This window comes from Mytilinidion resinicola (genome assembly GCF_010093595.1).
Source record: "Mytilinidion resinicola strain CBS 304.34 unplaced genomic scaffold BDZ99scaffold_3, whole genome shotgun sequence".
Lineage (NCBI taxonomy): Eukaryota > Fungi > Ascomycota > Dothideomycetes > Mytilinidiales > Mytilinidiaceae > Mytilinidion > Mytilinidion resinicola.
Window position 1 is genome coordinate 209,925 of NW_022985439.1, and position 14,568 is coordinate 224,492.

Sequence of the window (14,568 nt, forward strand, 5' to 3'; positions counted from 1 at the left end):
AGAAGGCTTTTGGCAGATATGGCACTAATCTGCGTCAAGCAACTGTCGATGGCCCGAGCGAGGCGCTGTAGTGGATGAGTGGGTGTATTGGGTGAACTCAAGCGCTTCTAGCGCTGGTAGTTTTCCGAGTGAAGTAAACAAGAGACCAATATCTACAGCTCGTTCCTCCATTATTGGCAGGTAGGGCGATGTATTGAAGTAATCCGTCCATTGTCCCCCCAAGGCTCGTATTGGCTTCTTGAATATCCAGTCGGCTTGGAAAAGGGTATCGATTCCCACCTCAACGCAAATCTTGCGGGTATGACGTGCGAAATGAGGATGGCCGGCGAATTCCACGAGTGAAGCCAGGCCGGCGTGGTAGTCATTGGCAAGAATGACCTTCTTTTCTGGAAGATGTCGCTTCTTGAAGTGATAGTCTGTCTTCTGTTGCAAGTTCTTGCACGTAGCGCGCAAGGATAGGAAGGAGGCTCGAGGTAGCAGCTGTGCAATCTCGTCCAAGAGCTCCGCCGGGCAGTCTATGATGCCCGTGGATGTTCTGTCCTCGAAGTCGGTCTCCATGTTAGGTGCAGTAGTGGGTTGCAATGAGTGTAGTGTGTTGTGAGTGGAGATGATGTAGGCAGGTGCCCGTACTGTTTTTGAGGCCTTCCTTAGTTGTCCTGGTGATCTCCGCGATGGTGTTGTTGGTGAATACAGAGACAGGTATAAGTCTGTGCACGCCTGTTTACCACTGCTTGGGGTTCCCCAGTGAAATTTCAAAGTCTAGGCGCGATGTCAAGTTTCAAGCAGTGCAAGTCAGACCGTTCCTTGGCTCACTGGTTTCAATTTCAACTCTTTGATTCGCATATCGCATTAAGGAAACCCACCGCTCTTAATAGCCCACATGAGCCGACCATAGAATGAATACAATCACGTTGGAATTTGTAGTTCATGTTCATATTCTCATATGATACTCTTGAGATTAATCAACCCTCTTTAGCTCCCTAAATTAGAAGGACAGTTCCTTGACGGGGCTTTAGACCAACGTCAGTCCTTTCATATCAGCTTCTTTCCACGGCGGCATTTTCCACTTCAGACATGGTTCCGTCCCGTTTAGATGTGGGACACCACAGGGTAGCAAGGAACCGTAAGCGTTAAGATGAGCGTATCCAACTCTCCGATAACATGGCGAGTTACGGTGCTCACCGGTCGGAACAATGATGAGACCCAGAACATTTCTACGGGAGGACCGGCGATCACTCGATAGCGATTACCAAAAAGCGTCTGGGGGAAGATCATCAACTTCGATAGCAAACGATTCGTACATGTTGCTGTGAGTGTCCAACTTATCGATCGAATCGTACCATTCCCGGTTCATAGCACGCTGCTTCCCTTTCAGATCGATAAACCCATCTTCAACATTTCCGAAAACGTCACTACTCGATAGAGTCGTTTTGTATTTGAGAATTGTGACCAGAGGGACGCCGTTGTGAAGTGACACGTTGTGAAGTGAGAGTGTGTCGATAGGACTGTCACTGGATGCCTATGACCACGTCGGAGCTTCGCCAAGTCAGAGACGCAATTGCTAGATTCGAGTGATCTCACCTCTGTACGTAGCTGCAAACGAGAAAGGATGCTTAAGTTGAACACGCCATTCTGACCCGCGAACCAGATGATCATTCCAAAGCCCAGCGACACAGCCTTCCCCTAATCGGTTTCTCATCGTGCGAGCAATCTAGAAATGGCAACTAGTTTGTCGGATTGATGGGTCAGTAGACACTGCGTATATTTGTGTACAGAAACCTCCCACAAGTCCAGCGTGTTCGAAGAACTGTCGCTTCCCGAGGAAATGCTCTGCCAGACCTTGCTGAACGTCTGCGTAAATTGGGTGAACGAGAGATGGCTCACCTTGGCAGGACATGCGACTACTTTTCTACGTTCCCAGATATAAGCGTAGCGAAGTAGATTGTTCGAGGGCTGAGCATGCGTTCTTGGAAGACCCATCCCCGCGCGTTCAGTGGTGCTTCTTTCGCAAAACCGTCCCATAGGTCGTAGAAGCAATAGTAGTCGTCTTCGACAAGGCTAGTGCGAAATTTTACTCGGAAAGGCGTCCCGATGGACCTGTCCTTCTGCCGGAAAAGTCCATGACTTGGTGTATCAGACTCGGAGGCCGCTATGTTGAAGATGTAATTTTGATAGACCTGGTTCATATTCGACGCTTCCCTCTCCCAATCGGTAGCACTATCTTGCATAATACAAATGGAATCGATCTTCCAATCGATTAGCTTAGCTTAGCCGTGTAATAAAGTATATGAGATTAATTTACGTAAAGGAATCTATAGCCAAGACGTCTTGTAACGAAGACTGCGTCCTGGAATGTTTGAGGGAGCTCCATTAAATTAATGCCTTTTGCAAGTTGAGTTTGGTTTAGTGAGGTGAGAGTGAGGAACTTCGAGGCTCCCTACTTGTGGCTTAAGCTCAGATACCTCGTACTGGAGTTCCGCGGGAAGCCGTCGCTGTTGATCAATATAATTTGCGGTTCTTCGTCTTTGCCGACTACAAGTAAACGGGTTGGAAGGAAGGTCTCGTCGTAATCCTCATGGCAGTTCGAATGAGATCCGAGACATGTGGCTACACATTGGACCAGCCATTCCTAGGTCTCGGCTCCCGAGGTGGAGGCGGCAGGCGCCAATATACCGTCTTAATGTAATCAGCTTTCCATCAGTAACTGTCCTCGTTTCTTTAAGCACATAACTGAAACACGATGGAGTTCAATTTCCCGGGTTGCTCCTACCACGAGTGACGCTGGCGCCTCGGGACTGTCGATAGTTTTCTCTCCGGATACAAGCAAGTCAAACTCGATTGCCCATAACTCGTCATCTCTTTCAAAATAAACGTTCAGGGTTGGCTGGATTGCTACGACAGGTAATCTCGACGATTCTCTGCCAAATCTGAGAACGGCCAGATGGAAGACTTTGCATATTCTGCACGGACGTGCTGACTCCACAAAGTCTTGAATCGGTCGGATCGGGAACTCAACATTAGCTCGGTGGTGGCTAATCCACCCACTTATGCGAATCTGTTCTTTTTCTCCCTTGCTACTGATTTCATCACCACGAGATTCGAATCGAAAAGTCCCCTTCGAGTAGTGAAACCCGACCTTCCCGACCTCTTCGATATCCTCAAGTTCATCATTATCTTCAGAATCTCTAGACTTGATGTCAACCAATGCTACATTTGATAATCAGGAATCCCTTACGCTCCTTTGGTGAGTTATGTCGCGAACTCAGTACGGAAGGCTGACCACTGCTCTGAAAACCCGGTCCCCGTCCAGTCGAACATGGACTCGCATGAAGGACACAAAGCAGCAGTAGGTTCCGCTTCCATGACGGGTGTGATAGGGGCTAAAGCGTTCTTCGTAGAGAGTAAGAAGAGAAGCCGAATTAGCGAGGTTGCATCCCTCCCAAGCGACAACGATAGCACTAGGCGAGATGTAGCCCAAGTGGTGGCGGGATGAATATTAATATCGGCTAGTGCTACGTGTACGACCCCTTTTTGCTACCTGTACAACTCCCCCCTGCAACCCCTTCACGGCGTTCTAATTGGCTTGCTTATCGGGCTGATTCCTCCGGAGCATAGAGCCTGTGCGGCAGTTATAGCTCCTGGAGGGGCATATTATAGAGGTAGGCGTGGAGGCGGACCAACAGGCATACAGTAAGAGCCTATAATAACACCTATATAGCTAATTATAGAGGGCTCAGGTTAATATTAACAGCTGCGCTCGCGATTACTTAGCCGTCTAGGAAGCGCGGTAGGCCACCAAAGAACTTAACACCAGGAGGTCCTATAAAGAAGCAATGTATAAATACTAAAGCAGACCTTAAGCAAAAGATTGCGCTGTTAGAAGCGCAGGTACAGGGTTTACAGACTATCGCAGGAAGTACAGTGCAGTTAATAAGCCCGTAGCAGCCTTGTAAGGTAGCTCGTGAGGTAGCTAATAAGGAATTTAATAAGTATGCGGAGGAGCTTATAGATAAGGAATTTATAGGTACTTATAGGCTAGGTGCGATGGAGAGAGGGCCTCTATTAGGCGCAAAATTAATAGTTTAGGCATCCTCCTAGGCACGTAGGCATATAGGCACGTAGCTATGTAAAATAGAGAGGCTATATATAAAGCTATACAAAACGAAAAGGATATATAAAACAGAGAGGATACACATGTAAATACACATAAAAGTGAATGCCTAGAGGAACCTCGGAGCCCTCTAAGCCAATTAAAACGCAGTGAAGGGGTTACAGGGGGGAGGGTTGTACATGTAGCAAGAGGATATCGTACACGTAGCGAAAAGGGGTCGTACACGTAGCACTGGCCTTAATATCCGACGCTTCCGGCTGCCAGGGAAACCCTTATTCTTCGTGAAGGAGTCTATTTCATGTGCCCCACAGCCACATAGACAATTATTCGCTAAGAGCATCGGGGTCACGTGACTGAGTGTGCGTTTCTGACCACGGCTATGAATGGAATCTTCACCTTTCACTACCCGTTCCTACGGCGGTGTCCGTACGTGGTCTCTTACGGTCTGCAGTAGCCTTGGAACCGAACAACACCTAACATAGACGACCTCCCTCAAGCAAGCCCCCACTCATTACCAAAACACCATCCATTAAATCCCCCTATATCCCCTAAAACACACCCCCCCTCTCCGCGAACCACCCCAGCATATCATCTCGCCCCAAAATCGTCACCAAAATCATCCTACCAAAAACATCAATATCCTCCGGCCCCGCCCCCTCCAACACCTCGCTAAAATCCAGATCCGCCACCAAGAAATGCCGCTTCTCGTTCCACGCGCTCGCAAACTCAATCGTCGACCCCGCGTTCCACAGATGCGCGCTCGTCGTGATCTTGCTCGTGACGCATGCGTGGTCGAAGCAGTAAGAGCGCCCCTGGAGCAGGTGCAGCAGGATCATGAACTGGCAGAGGATGAGGAGGGTGCGTTGGGAGGATTCGCGCAGGATGAAGGCGCGCCAGGCCTGCCGGGCGGTGGTGGCGGGGTAGAGGGAGATGAGGGTGGGGCTAGGGGGCGTTTCGGATGACTGGAGGGAGGCGTAGAGGGCGTAGATGGATTCTTCGAGGTGAGGGAAGGTGGGGCATACGTGCGCGTTTAGTTGCAGCTGTGGATGTGTTAGTTAAGGGGGAGGTGGAACGAGGGGAGGGGCACGTGCGTCACCGCTGAAGGCGTTTATGGCTTGGTATAGTATCAGTGCGTGTGCACGGGCGAGGATATCTAGGGGTGCGGTTGGGGGTGGACTGGAGGTGAGCTCTTTGACGCGGTCTATGACGTGGCGAGCGAAGAATGCTGAATTGGTCTCGTTTCGGGCAAGGTATAAGGCGCAAGTTGCGTGAGCTTCTGTTGGTATGTTAGATTGTCAATTTGTTGGAGTTTGGTTTCTTTTGGTGTACCTTGAAGTACTCGAGGCATGCAATCTTCATAAAGAAGCGGATGTGACCAGGGCGTTTGGTTCTCCAAGACCATCGTAGCAGGAGCCTGCTTCATCCGATCGATAGCATAGCTGATTCGCGCATAAGACGAAGGCGTGAGCTCCCATCTACACTCCCCAGCCTGTGGAACACGTATAGACCGTATGATCGTTTGCTGATTCTCCGGCATAGGCGATGTATTCCTGAGGTCGTGAAGAATGCCAATACTTTCAAGACCCGCATTCACATCAAGGTCCAAAAGGCACGTGTCTTGACGGCTCTGTACAGATGTGTTTCGATGACCCTGAATCAAAGACATATCAAAAGGGGATGCCACATTATCTATGCTGCTATCCGGCATAGGCGAATTGTCTTCAGCGACAGGGATCGCGTTGAACGCAGGTCGAGATGGGTAAGAACACGTAAAGTGCTGACGGGTGCAGCGGAGACAGCTGGGCTGCGTTAAGTCGCATCTCCGCTTGGACTTGACACATCGTGCGCAGGACTTTTGCCTTCCTGTCGGGTTTGTGCTTTGGTCTCTTTCAGGGGGCATGGGGGTGAGGATAAGAAGGAATAAGTATGACTGTCCAGAGATAGAAAAAGCGATTACCAAAGAGAGGCGAAAAGAACAGAATGATTATGGCTTATTTGCTTCCTCGTCAGTATTGGACTCACAGTGTTTCGCGTCGTTAGAATTATCGTGAAGCTTGAGTTCGAGTTCGTTGCCCCTAGGCCGCTTCTCGTCCGTTCCGTGCGCGGATTCCCGCTGTGGCGCATTCGTCGTTTCGGCTCGGTCGACACTGCCCTAGAATAATGGGGGGTGTGGTTTAGAGGGTTAAGGTGCGGAGGACTCCCTTGCAAGTGGGGTATATATGTATTTGATAATTACGGTTACCATATATAGGCGTTTGCTAGCTGAAAAAGTGAAAGGTCATAAAAATTGCTTATGGGCACGTGATGAAGGGGCCTTTTCGAGGAGCCCTGCCCCGAGGCTGTGGCTAGTAACTAGTTAAGCTGCGGAGAACCGCATCAGCCACAGCGGTGATCCGCAATTAGCCCCCAATATGCCGCAAGAACTTATAGCATTTCAAGGTGTGGTGACAATCTATAAGACGACGGCTCTGCCGAAAATAAAGACAATCATCTCCCTCAGCTCATCCCCTTCACACTTAAAATCGCCTCCGACCTTATTCGTCCTCTAAACACCATCCTATATCCAATCCCAGACACATCTTCAGAGTCTGCGACTTGCATCCCATACTTCCACAACATACACTGCCGCTTCATCATGGGCCTCTACCGCGCAGCCTACTCCCAGCTCTTCCCCCCTAAACCCACCTTCACCGAAAAGGACATCCCCGCCGGCAGCCAAGTCGGCAAAGTCTACATCGTCACTGGCGCAAACCAGGGTATCGGCTTCGAGCTCATCAAGCTCCTATACCACTCCGGGGCGACCATCTACCTCGCCGGCCGCTCAACAGAGCGTCTCGACGAGGCGATCAAAACCATAACCTCAATTACACCAACTCCTCAAACACCCGCAGTACTCAAGCCCCTCTTCCTCGACCTCAACGACCTCGCAGCCGTAAAGGCATCCGCCGCCGCATTCGCGGCTCAGGAATCGAGGTTGGACATCGTATGGAACAACGCGGGCATTGGCGGCGCGCCGCTAGGCACAACGACGAAGCAGGGGATCGAGGGGCATATCGGGGTGAACTGCGTAGGACCGCTTCTCTTCACACAGCTCCTGCACCCACTCCTCCAGGCCGCTGCAAAATCTTCCTCGAAGGGCAGCGTGCGGATCGTCTGGACCAGTTCACCGATCGTCGATATGGGCGCGCCGAAGGGCGGAGTGGACTTTAAATCGATCGATTCCGGCAAAACTGCCAACTCGAACCGTGATTACTCCTGCTCGAAAGTCGGCAACTGGTTCCTCGCTGACGAAGGCGCGAAGAGGTGGGGCAAAGATGGGATCGTGAGTGTGGTGCAGAACCCTGGGAATCTGAACACGAGCGCGTATAGGTACCAGTCGGGGTTGATGATGTTTTTCGTGAGGCCGATACTGAGTGAACCCAAGTTTGGCGGGTATACGATGCTTTATTCGGGATTCACAGGGGATGTGGGACTGGAGAGTAATGGGGCGTATATTTGGCCGTTTGGGAGGAAAGTTCCGAATGTGAGGGCGGATATTTACCAGGCGATTGAGGAGGGGAAGGCGAGGGAGTTCTGGGAATGGTGCGAGAAGAAATTTAAGGCGTATTTATGATGGTGAGAAGCGTCTGTTAGGGGATGACTAGTTGGTGAATAGGTAGTGAGCGGCGGCGTGTCCAAGTAATAGAAGTGAATTGTACCTTACGAGCTTTGAATCAATGTCGCCCACTCCAGACATATTTACACCAACTAGTTACCAACTGCTCCATTGAAGACACCACCAACACCCACATCCCCAGCTCAATTTCAAGCCACCGCCCACCATGGTCAGCAAAGACTTCCTTCACCTATCCAATACCACCCACGCTCGAGATTGGTGGAACGGTGAGGCGCACACTCGCGACCTGCAGCTCCAGCATCACAACGCCGTGACCCAAATCCACCACACCCGCCAAGGCTACTTCTTCACTATATGGCTGGACAGCTTTGTAGAGATACTTAGGCTGCTCCCTATGCGAGCCCATCGCAAGAAGTACAACGACTTCCTTGCTCGACGCGTCCTCGAGGACTTCTTGCCACAGGAGCTGTGTGCTGATGTCGCGGACTTACTCAAGCCGGAGACAAAGTCGCCTTTTTAGAGCGCGAGAATAATGGGAGAGAGCCCTCGGAGTTCTATAAGCTCGTTGATGTATTACGAGATAGGCAGGGTAGGGGATCGTCCGAGTCATGGAAATTGTGGGAGGAGATTGAGGTAAGTTTGGTGTCCAGTCATTAAGTTATCTCTCTCCTACGAATGCCTCCCGATTGGAGTTTCTATTCTTTCATGACTTGTATATTTCGGCCTTTCACTGACGAAAAAATTATAGGCTCGACTCGGCATTCGCTGTGCTGGTATCGGCAAGGAGATAGGGCCGCTATGTGATTGGTCCCACTGGGAAGAAATTGTCTTTATTGAGATATTGCTCCCCCGCAACGATCGCCCGGAACCAGTCTCCTGCGTTGGCCGGTTCAGTAAGGGTGAGCACTGGTACTGGTCATATGGTCTCCTGCCCACAGTTTTGGACCACGACATCATTCCGACTGAGAAATCCTGCGATTGCTCTCTGTGCAAAACTGAGACTGATGAGGAATGGACTCGACAAGTGGACAACGCTGCCACACCAGAAGACCCTGGACTTGCCGTATTGCCATTCTCACAGCCTGAGACTATGGTACAACAACTCCACAAACCCCTCCGAAGTGTTGAAGATAGCAGTGCGGCCACGGGGAAGTTCAAGAAAATTCTTCCAAAACTGGAGGAGATTGGACTAGACCTGACGTACGACTATGTCGACATTTTCAAGATGAAGGACTTGAATAAGTACAAACCGTGGATCATGGAGATCAGCGCAGTCTTCCAGCACGGTCCCACCGAAGAGATTGAGCGGATCAATACGTATTCGGAGAAGATGAAAGCTTAAGTTGATGCAGACTCTCATTGGCATTGATCACCGGGGTTTTGTGCGGACCTAGAACAGTTCACTGAGCAAGCCAGATCTAGTACTAAGCTACTCAAGAAGTCACTCGACGACGTACTAGGTATACATTAGTCATTCAAATTGATAAAACTGGTTGACTCCAGAGTTCTTACATTGCTTGCGATATTTTCTAGACATGATACCGCCCAATGAGCGTAGTCCGAAAGTAGAGCTCTCAACAACTTGCTCTTCATCCCAGTCCGGGTCTTCGATTGGTCTCAACTGATACTGCAACTTTCCTTCGTTTTCGTCATCTTGGTGTCGAGGAATGAGAATCGGTCTTCGGCAACGTTTTCGCCGAAGTATAAAACGTTGAAAGAACCATCTTAGTTCTTTCAGTCCATGCATAGCGTGATTTGCAAGTGATATATGGAATACATCGTCGAGTTGTTCGAGAGTGAGGCTTTTGGTTTCTGGTACGAGCTTGACGATAGATTAGTACAAGTCTTTACATGTTGATAGGTAGGAATATCGGGTGTGACGAGAAGGAAAAACTGTTGGCGAAAGATATGATTGAGAAAAGACTTACAAACAATATCATCCACCAGCCCATGATGCACCAAGCCGCATACCATGCAAAAGCTCCACTTGGATGGAATGCGGTCTCGAAGCTAGGCCAGGTGATGCTAAGAAGAAAATTGAAAAACCAGTTCACAGAAGTTACTATACCCATACCTATCAGGGTCTGTTAGTGAGAAGATCTTGAATTTTTAAACGTGTTTGGCATACCAAAGTCGCGGTTGTATAATGGCATGCTCTCAGCGGAGTAAACCTTGATCTTGTCAACGAAATAACACTTGCTTGTGAGACAGTTGCGGGAATCATACAAACGGGACAGGACCCTCCCCGGGAGAGTACGCCACCGAGAAAAGATACATCCCGGTTATTGTCAAGACGGTCTGAGCAGTGCCTTTTTTGAACAGAAACCCGACGGCGATAAATACCTGAAACAGTGCCATGAAAGGAAACGTGGCGAGCAAAAGGCTCCTTCGTCCAAAACTGTCAATAGTCCACACAGCCGGTATTGCAAAGATGAAGTTTATGATCCCGAAACCCATAGATGCCTAACTGATGGTCAGTGCTCCCTGAAATTGTCTGATTGTGGAGAAAGACTGACCAAGAGGGCATTTTGAGAGCTAAAGCCTGCAGATAGAAGCACGGAGCTGGAATAATATGCCATTACATTGACACCGCATTGCTGGAATCTGTCAGCTCCCTTTATATTTGAAGTAGCTGAGGGCAAGCCTGTCAATTGGAAGGCAAGTTTCTGACGTACCTGTTGAAGAAACATCGTAATCACACTGGCTATCAGTGCTCTCCTATTTCTGCTGATGGTAAAAAGTTCGCGAAACGGACTCCTTCGTTTCCCTGCCCTCGATTTGTTCGTAATGTCTGCTTGGCGAAGGAGAAGATGATGGATGGCGAAGAGATCCCTTGCAGCTTGCAATTTGGTGTGTCGAAGTTTGCATAATGCAAGGAAGGCTTCCTCGTACTTTTCAGTGTTTCCATTATGTGCCTTTTGGATAAGCCATCGAGGAGACTCTGGGACAGTGTAGATATACTGTGCAACTAGCAGAGGCAGTATCATCTGTGGAAGTCAGTGGAGATCGGTCAGTTATCTAACTTCACAAGCGGAGTGAGTCAGCTTACTGGACTGGAAAGCATCATTCTCCAGGAGAGACTCTGTGTTGTAAAGATACTATCAGTATAGATAGATGAGGCAATGATTATACCGCGAAACCTTTCGCGGTAGTACCTCACACGGAAGGGGCCGAAAGAGTAAGGGTTTTTGGACAAATATCGGAGGTACACTCACGCATCGCGCACTCAATAATGCCTGCTGCGTATCCGCCAGCGAGGTGGAAGCCCGAAGATATGCGAAAGAGCAAGACTCGTTGTTTGAGTCCCCTACGTATTGAAAGGCGACACCAGCAGCATATCCGCACATGAGGCCTTTTCGCTCGGGTATCAGCATTCATGCGGACTCATGAAAATGGCACTCACCAAACGCAGTCCACATTTGCCACATCATCACTAAAGCCCCTCTGATATTTGCGGGCGCGCACTCAGCCGCATATATGGGAATGGTGGCACTGTGACTGTTATTTCCGTGCTTCTAAAGAAAACTAGGCAGGGCCCACGGGACTTCAAACCTTTTCGGGCCAATTGCTAGCCCTAATAGAAGTCTTGCAACAAATAATTGCTGCCAGGTCTGAGGGAATGCCTGTCCCAGACAAGCAATGACTGATATGAAGCAGGCTAACGCAATGACACCTCTCCTGGCAAGAAAGCGGTTCAATGGATAATTGAGCCTGAATAACGTTAGCATATGTTCAAAGGTTTTGAGGCAGTGGGATTTTTGCTGGGGTTGGCATGTTTTTGACTTTTGGGCACGTCGCAAGACTCAATGATAGAACGCCTAGAGCATATGTAGAGGGGATGACCAGCTCTGTAGCCTCAGCTGCTTCAGATGATCCACGTATAAACTCACCAACATGAGAGAGTACAGCAAAGATAGGGTGCACTATTCGTTAAACCTCTGTAGCCATTGTGTGACGGACCGTCGATCCCGAATGCATACTGATACTGGATCTGGGCTCCATTCACGGCTGTCTCATCCCAGCCTTGGACTGCAGCACCAAGCGAGCACAGTAGGACGACTGCCCACAGCCTGAAAGGCTGCTTGAACTTGTCAACTCGCCTCGTACTCTGTTCGAGATCTAATCGGGCTCTTTCATCTGGCGTCAAAGTCAATCCATCGTGGCGAGGCTTCTCTTTGGGGAATGCATTGCGGTCTTGAGCGAGAAAACAACCTCGGCGAATGTGGCTAGAGTAGTCGGTTAACCCAGATAGCTTGATGAATTCGTTGGCTTCTAGGTTCATTTTATTTTGATCCCATCCAAAGAACGGTACGGACATGTACCGGTCGGCAGGGCCGTCCTTCGAGTTGGCAACTTTAGGCTCGGCCATAATGTAGCAAGCAAACAGATAGAAGCACACAGAAATATCTCATGTGCGAGACAGGGCCGATCGATGACTTGATATTCAGCCAGACGAGGTGAGTAAGTCCTGCAAGCGACGTAGGAGGCTTAGAAGGCGGGAGAGCATACTACAGCCGTTGACGTACGAGATGCAATAGGCAAATCGTATTACTCCAATTGAAGGCCATCTGTAGAAACCGGTGAGGCGGTGCAAGCTATGAGGGAGACCCGCGGAGCAAAAGAAGGCTTCCAGGCAGAAACGGCCCCCGCACTTCGCAGAACGAGCGGTCCGCAGTGCAGTAGCGTTGCGTAGGAGGCAGAAAGATCGGCGTGGTAGGGGGCGCTCAGTCGCATGAAGGCTGCTTGTGCCTTCGAGGAGCATATGGCCCTACATCATCGCGCGTTCGTGGAGCTGCGTGAACTTTCTCGAGCAGGCAGAACAGATAGATGCCCCGTTGCTGGTGTGCAAAACTCAAACTCCCATTAAAAGCCTTCTCCTGATCCGGGTTTGATGGAAATCTGAGGTGGAGGAGGATCCGTGATGGCGGCGAGTAGTTCTAGTGGCGCAGCAAACATCGCGCCGAGCGGCCTTGACGAACTCATCGTGCCAGAACAAACCATCGACGACGCTGGCTTTGACAAAATCAACAACCTTCTCCATGCCTGTCCACAGCTATCGAAATGGCACGGCCGCCCGCGGACCTTCTCGCTGCTGCGAATGGCGGGATGCGCTGATGACAACGAGATTGCGGCCGCCTTCATCTCACAAGGCATCAATGACCGATGCATCCCATTCTCCCCGAAATACCTTCCTGCAGCCATCAGTTCAGACCCAGAACTGCTTGACCGCGTGCTGAAGTACCAGCCTTTTGTTCTCACGAGACTTGGGACTGCTGATTCTTTCCACGGCTCCAGCTTTGTGCTCGAAGAAAGCACCGGCCGCCATAGGTAGGTACGCCTATCAAAGCCAAACGTCAAGAGCTTATTAAGTAAGATAGGTACATTGAGGATGGCCAGCTCTTCTTCGACCAACTGAAACTCCTTGGAAATGGTGCTAGCGCTCAGGTTCATCGTGTTGAGCACAAAGACTCCAAAGTCCACTTTGCTAGAAAGAGTATCGAAAGAGGAGGTAGTTTGAAAAAGCAACAATCGCAGCTCCAAGAGTTCGAGCAAGAGTTGAATACACTTCGGAAACTGCATCATCGACATCTTGTACGCTGCTACGGTAGCTATACAGATAAGACTAGCTTTGCTCTGCTGATATGGCCTATTGCGGATCATGATGCTCATAAGCCGTTACATGAGCAGATTCCAGCCCAGCTCACAATCACAGACCGGGACAACCTACGGCGCGCTTTTGGATGTCTTACGAGCGGAGTGGTGTACGTACACAAGAACCTAATTCGTCACAAAGACATCAAACCGGGCAACATCCTTGTCAGCAACAATTCCGTGTATCTGTGCGACTTCGGCGTGTCTATGGCTTGGTCCACGCAGGAACGTAGCACGACCGAGGACAAAGTGTTTAAACACACGGAGAAGTACAGTCCTCGCGAAGTTGCCGATGCAGAGCCAAGAAATACCGCGGCTGACATCTGGTCTCTTGGATGCGTATTCTTGGAGATGATTACCGTTATCAAAGGTGTCTCTGTGAAAGAAATGGAGGCGTTCCTTCTCCAACGCTGTGACCACTTCAAGGCTTACTGGCATGCGACAGACGAAATACCCGCTTGGTTAGACTATTTGAAGACTGTGACTGGCACTTTTTCCGACCACGATGAAAATGACGATGCGCCTCTGGAGTGGGTGAGACTGATGGTGAGTTAAATCCAAATGCACTCGGGATCGTGGGGAGTCTACGGAACTACCGCTCTTTAGCTCCATGAGCCCATACCATCATCGCGATGCATTGAACTGCAAATCTGATGATCTTCTTTAGCTCCTAGATGACCCAAAGAAACGCATCAAAGCCGAGAAGCTTCTCCGACGCATCTCGGATGCATCTGCAGGATTGCGAGAGCCTACTCGTTACATTGGCGATCGATGCAAAACCGAACTAGAGACGGGAGAGGACGTGACCTCTAAACCCGAAGCTGATCAACCTGTCGAGGAGGCGAGACCAAATGCACAGCCCCAAGAACCTATCAACTTGACCATCAAAGGGGTATGCTTTTGTTCAAATACAGCTTGCTATGTCTCTAATCGGTAGTTAGATACCGCGTCCACCAGCCCCTTTATCGACCTCCCGTAGCCGGCATAGAAGCCGAAGCCCACTGCAGATTGAATATCGACCCGAAGACTTGCGGCATGCTCCCTCGCATGGTGCCCAGGACCAATCGCCGACCCTACAATCGGACCATCAAGTCTACCCAGATACCCGCAAGGATAGTCAGAGCGAAAGTGTTGTATCGTATCACGTCAACTGCAGCGCGGAAAACAGCAAGGCCTTGTCTACACCGGG

At 49.9% G+C, this 14,568-nt stretch overlaps 7 protein-coding genes across 7 annotated transcripts; 3 read left to right on the forward strand and 4 right to left on the reverse strand.

The window, feature by feature from the left end:
* Nucleotides 1–24: 24 nt before the first annotated feature.
* BDZ99DRAFT_471978 (uncharacterized protein) lies at nt 25–558 on the reverse strand (the record flags this gene model as incomplete). Its single annotated transcript, XM_033721755.1, has 1 exon — nt 25–558. One exon carries the CDS (start codon nt 556–558, stop codon nt 25–27), a length of 534 nt encoding a protein of 177 aa, XP_033581531.1.
* Nucleotides 559–1,901: 1,343 nt separating this feature from the next.
* BDZ99DRAFT_379437 (uncharacterized protein) lies at nt 1,902–2,404 on the reverse strand (the record flags this gene model as incomplete). The annotated part of the gene is made up of 2 exons (XM_033715153.1): nt 1,902–2,246; nt 2,303–2,404. Coding segments are annotated over 2 exons (447 nt in total), but the record flags the coding sequence as incomplete, so codon positions are not given.
* Nucleotides 2,405–4,659: 2,255 nt separating this feature from the next.
* On the reverse strand, nt 4,660–6,077 carry BDZ99DRAFT_494531 (uncharacterized protein; the record flags this gene model as incomplete). The annotated part of the gene is made up of 3 exons (XM_033723316.1): nt 5,441–6,077; nt 5,203–5,387; nt 4,660–5,151 (listed from the first exon to the last, which is right to left on the reverse strand). Exons 1-3 carry the CDS (start codon nt 6,009–6,011, stop codon nt 4,660–4,662), a joined length of 1,248 nt encoding a protein of 415 aa, XP_033581533.1. The 5' UTR covers nt 6,012–6,077.
* Nucleotides 6,078–6,557: 480 nt separating this feature from the next.
* On the forward strand, nt 6,558–7,817 carry BDZ99DRAFT_458586 (NAD(P)-binding protein). Its single transcript, XM_033718947.1, has one exon. It carries the CDS (start codon nt 6,747–6,749, stop codon nt 7,722–7,724), a length of 978 nt encoding a protein of 325 aa, XP_033581534.1. The 5' UTR covers nt 6,558–6,746; the 3' UTR covers nt 7,725–7,817.
* Nucleotides 7,818–7,932: 115 nt separating this feature from the next.
* Nucleotides 7,933–9,069, forward strand: BDZ99DRAFT_515360 (uncharacterized protein; the record flags this gene model as incomplete). The annotated part of the gene is made up of 3 exons (XM_033724964.1): nt 7,933–8,234; nt 8,312–8,360; nt 8,476–9,069. 3 exons carry the CDS (start codon nt 7,933–7,935, stop codon nt 9,067–9,069), a joined length of 945 nt encoding a protein of 314 aa, XP_033581535.1.
* A 129-nt stretch (nt 9,070–9,198) lies between these two features.
* On the reverse strand, nt 9,199–12,009 carry BDZ99DRAFT_378211 (putative MFS myo-inositol transporter; the record flags this gene model as incomplete). The annotated part of the gene is made up of 11 exons (XM_033715100.1): nt 9,199–9,549; nt 9,656–9,801; nt 9,856–9,898; nt 9,954–10,190; nt 10,244–10,324; nt 10,403–10,714; nt 10,777–10,825; nt 11,019–11,079; nt 11,131–11,219; nt 11,280–11,438; nt 11,618–12,009. 11 exons carry the CDS (start codon nt 12,007–12,009, stop codon nt 9,199–9,201), a joined length of 1,920 nt encoding a protein of 639 aa, XP_033581536.1.
* Nucleotides 12,010–12,648: 639 nt separating this feature from the next.
* Nucleotides 12,649–14,271, forward strand: BDZ99DRAFT_494534 (kinase-like protein; the record flags this gene model as incomplete). Its single annotated transcript, XM_033723317.1, has 3 exons — nt 12,649–13,055; nt 13,106–13,925; nt 14,047–14,271. Coding segments are annotated over 3 exons (1,452 nt in total), but the record flags the coding sequence as incomplete, so codon positions are not given.
* Between the last annotated feature and the right edge of the window lie 297 nt (nt 14,272–14,568).

What these genes read in the sequence shown, in the direction of transcription:
- BDZ99DRAFT_458586 (XM_033718947.1), top strand. Translation starts at nt 6,747, where the DNA reads ATGGGCCTCTACCGCGCAGCCTACTCCCAGCTCTTCCCCCCTAAACCC.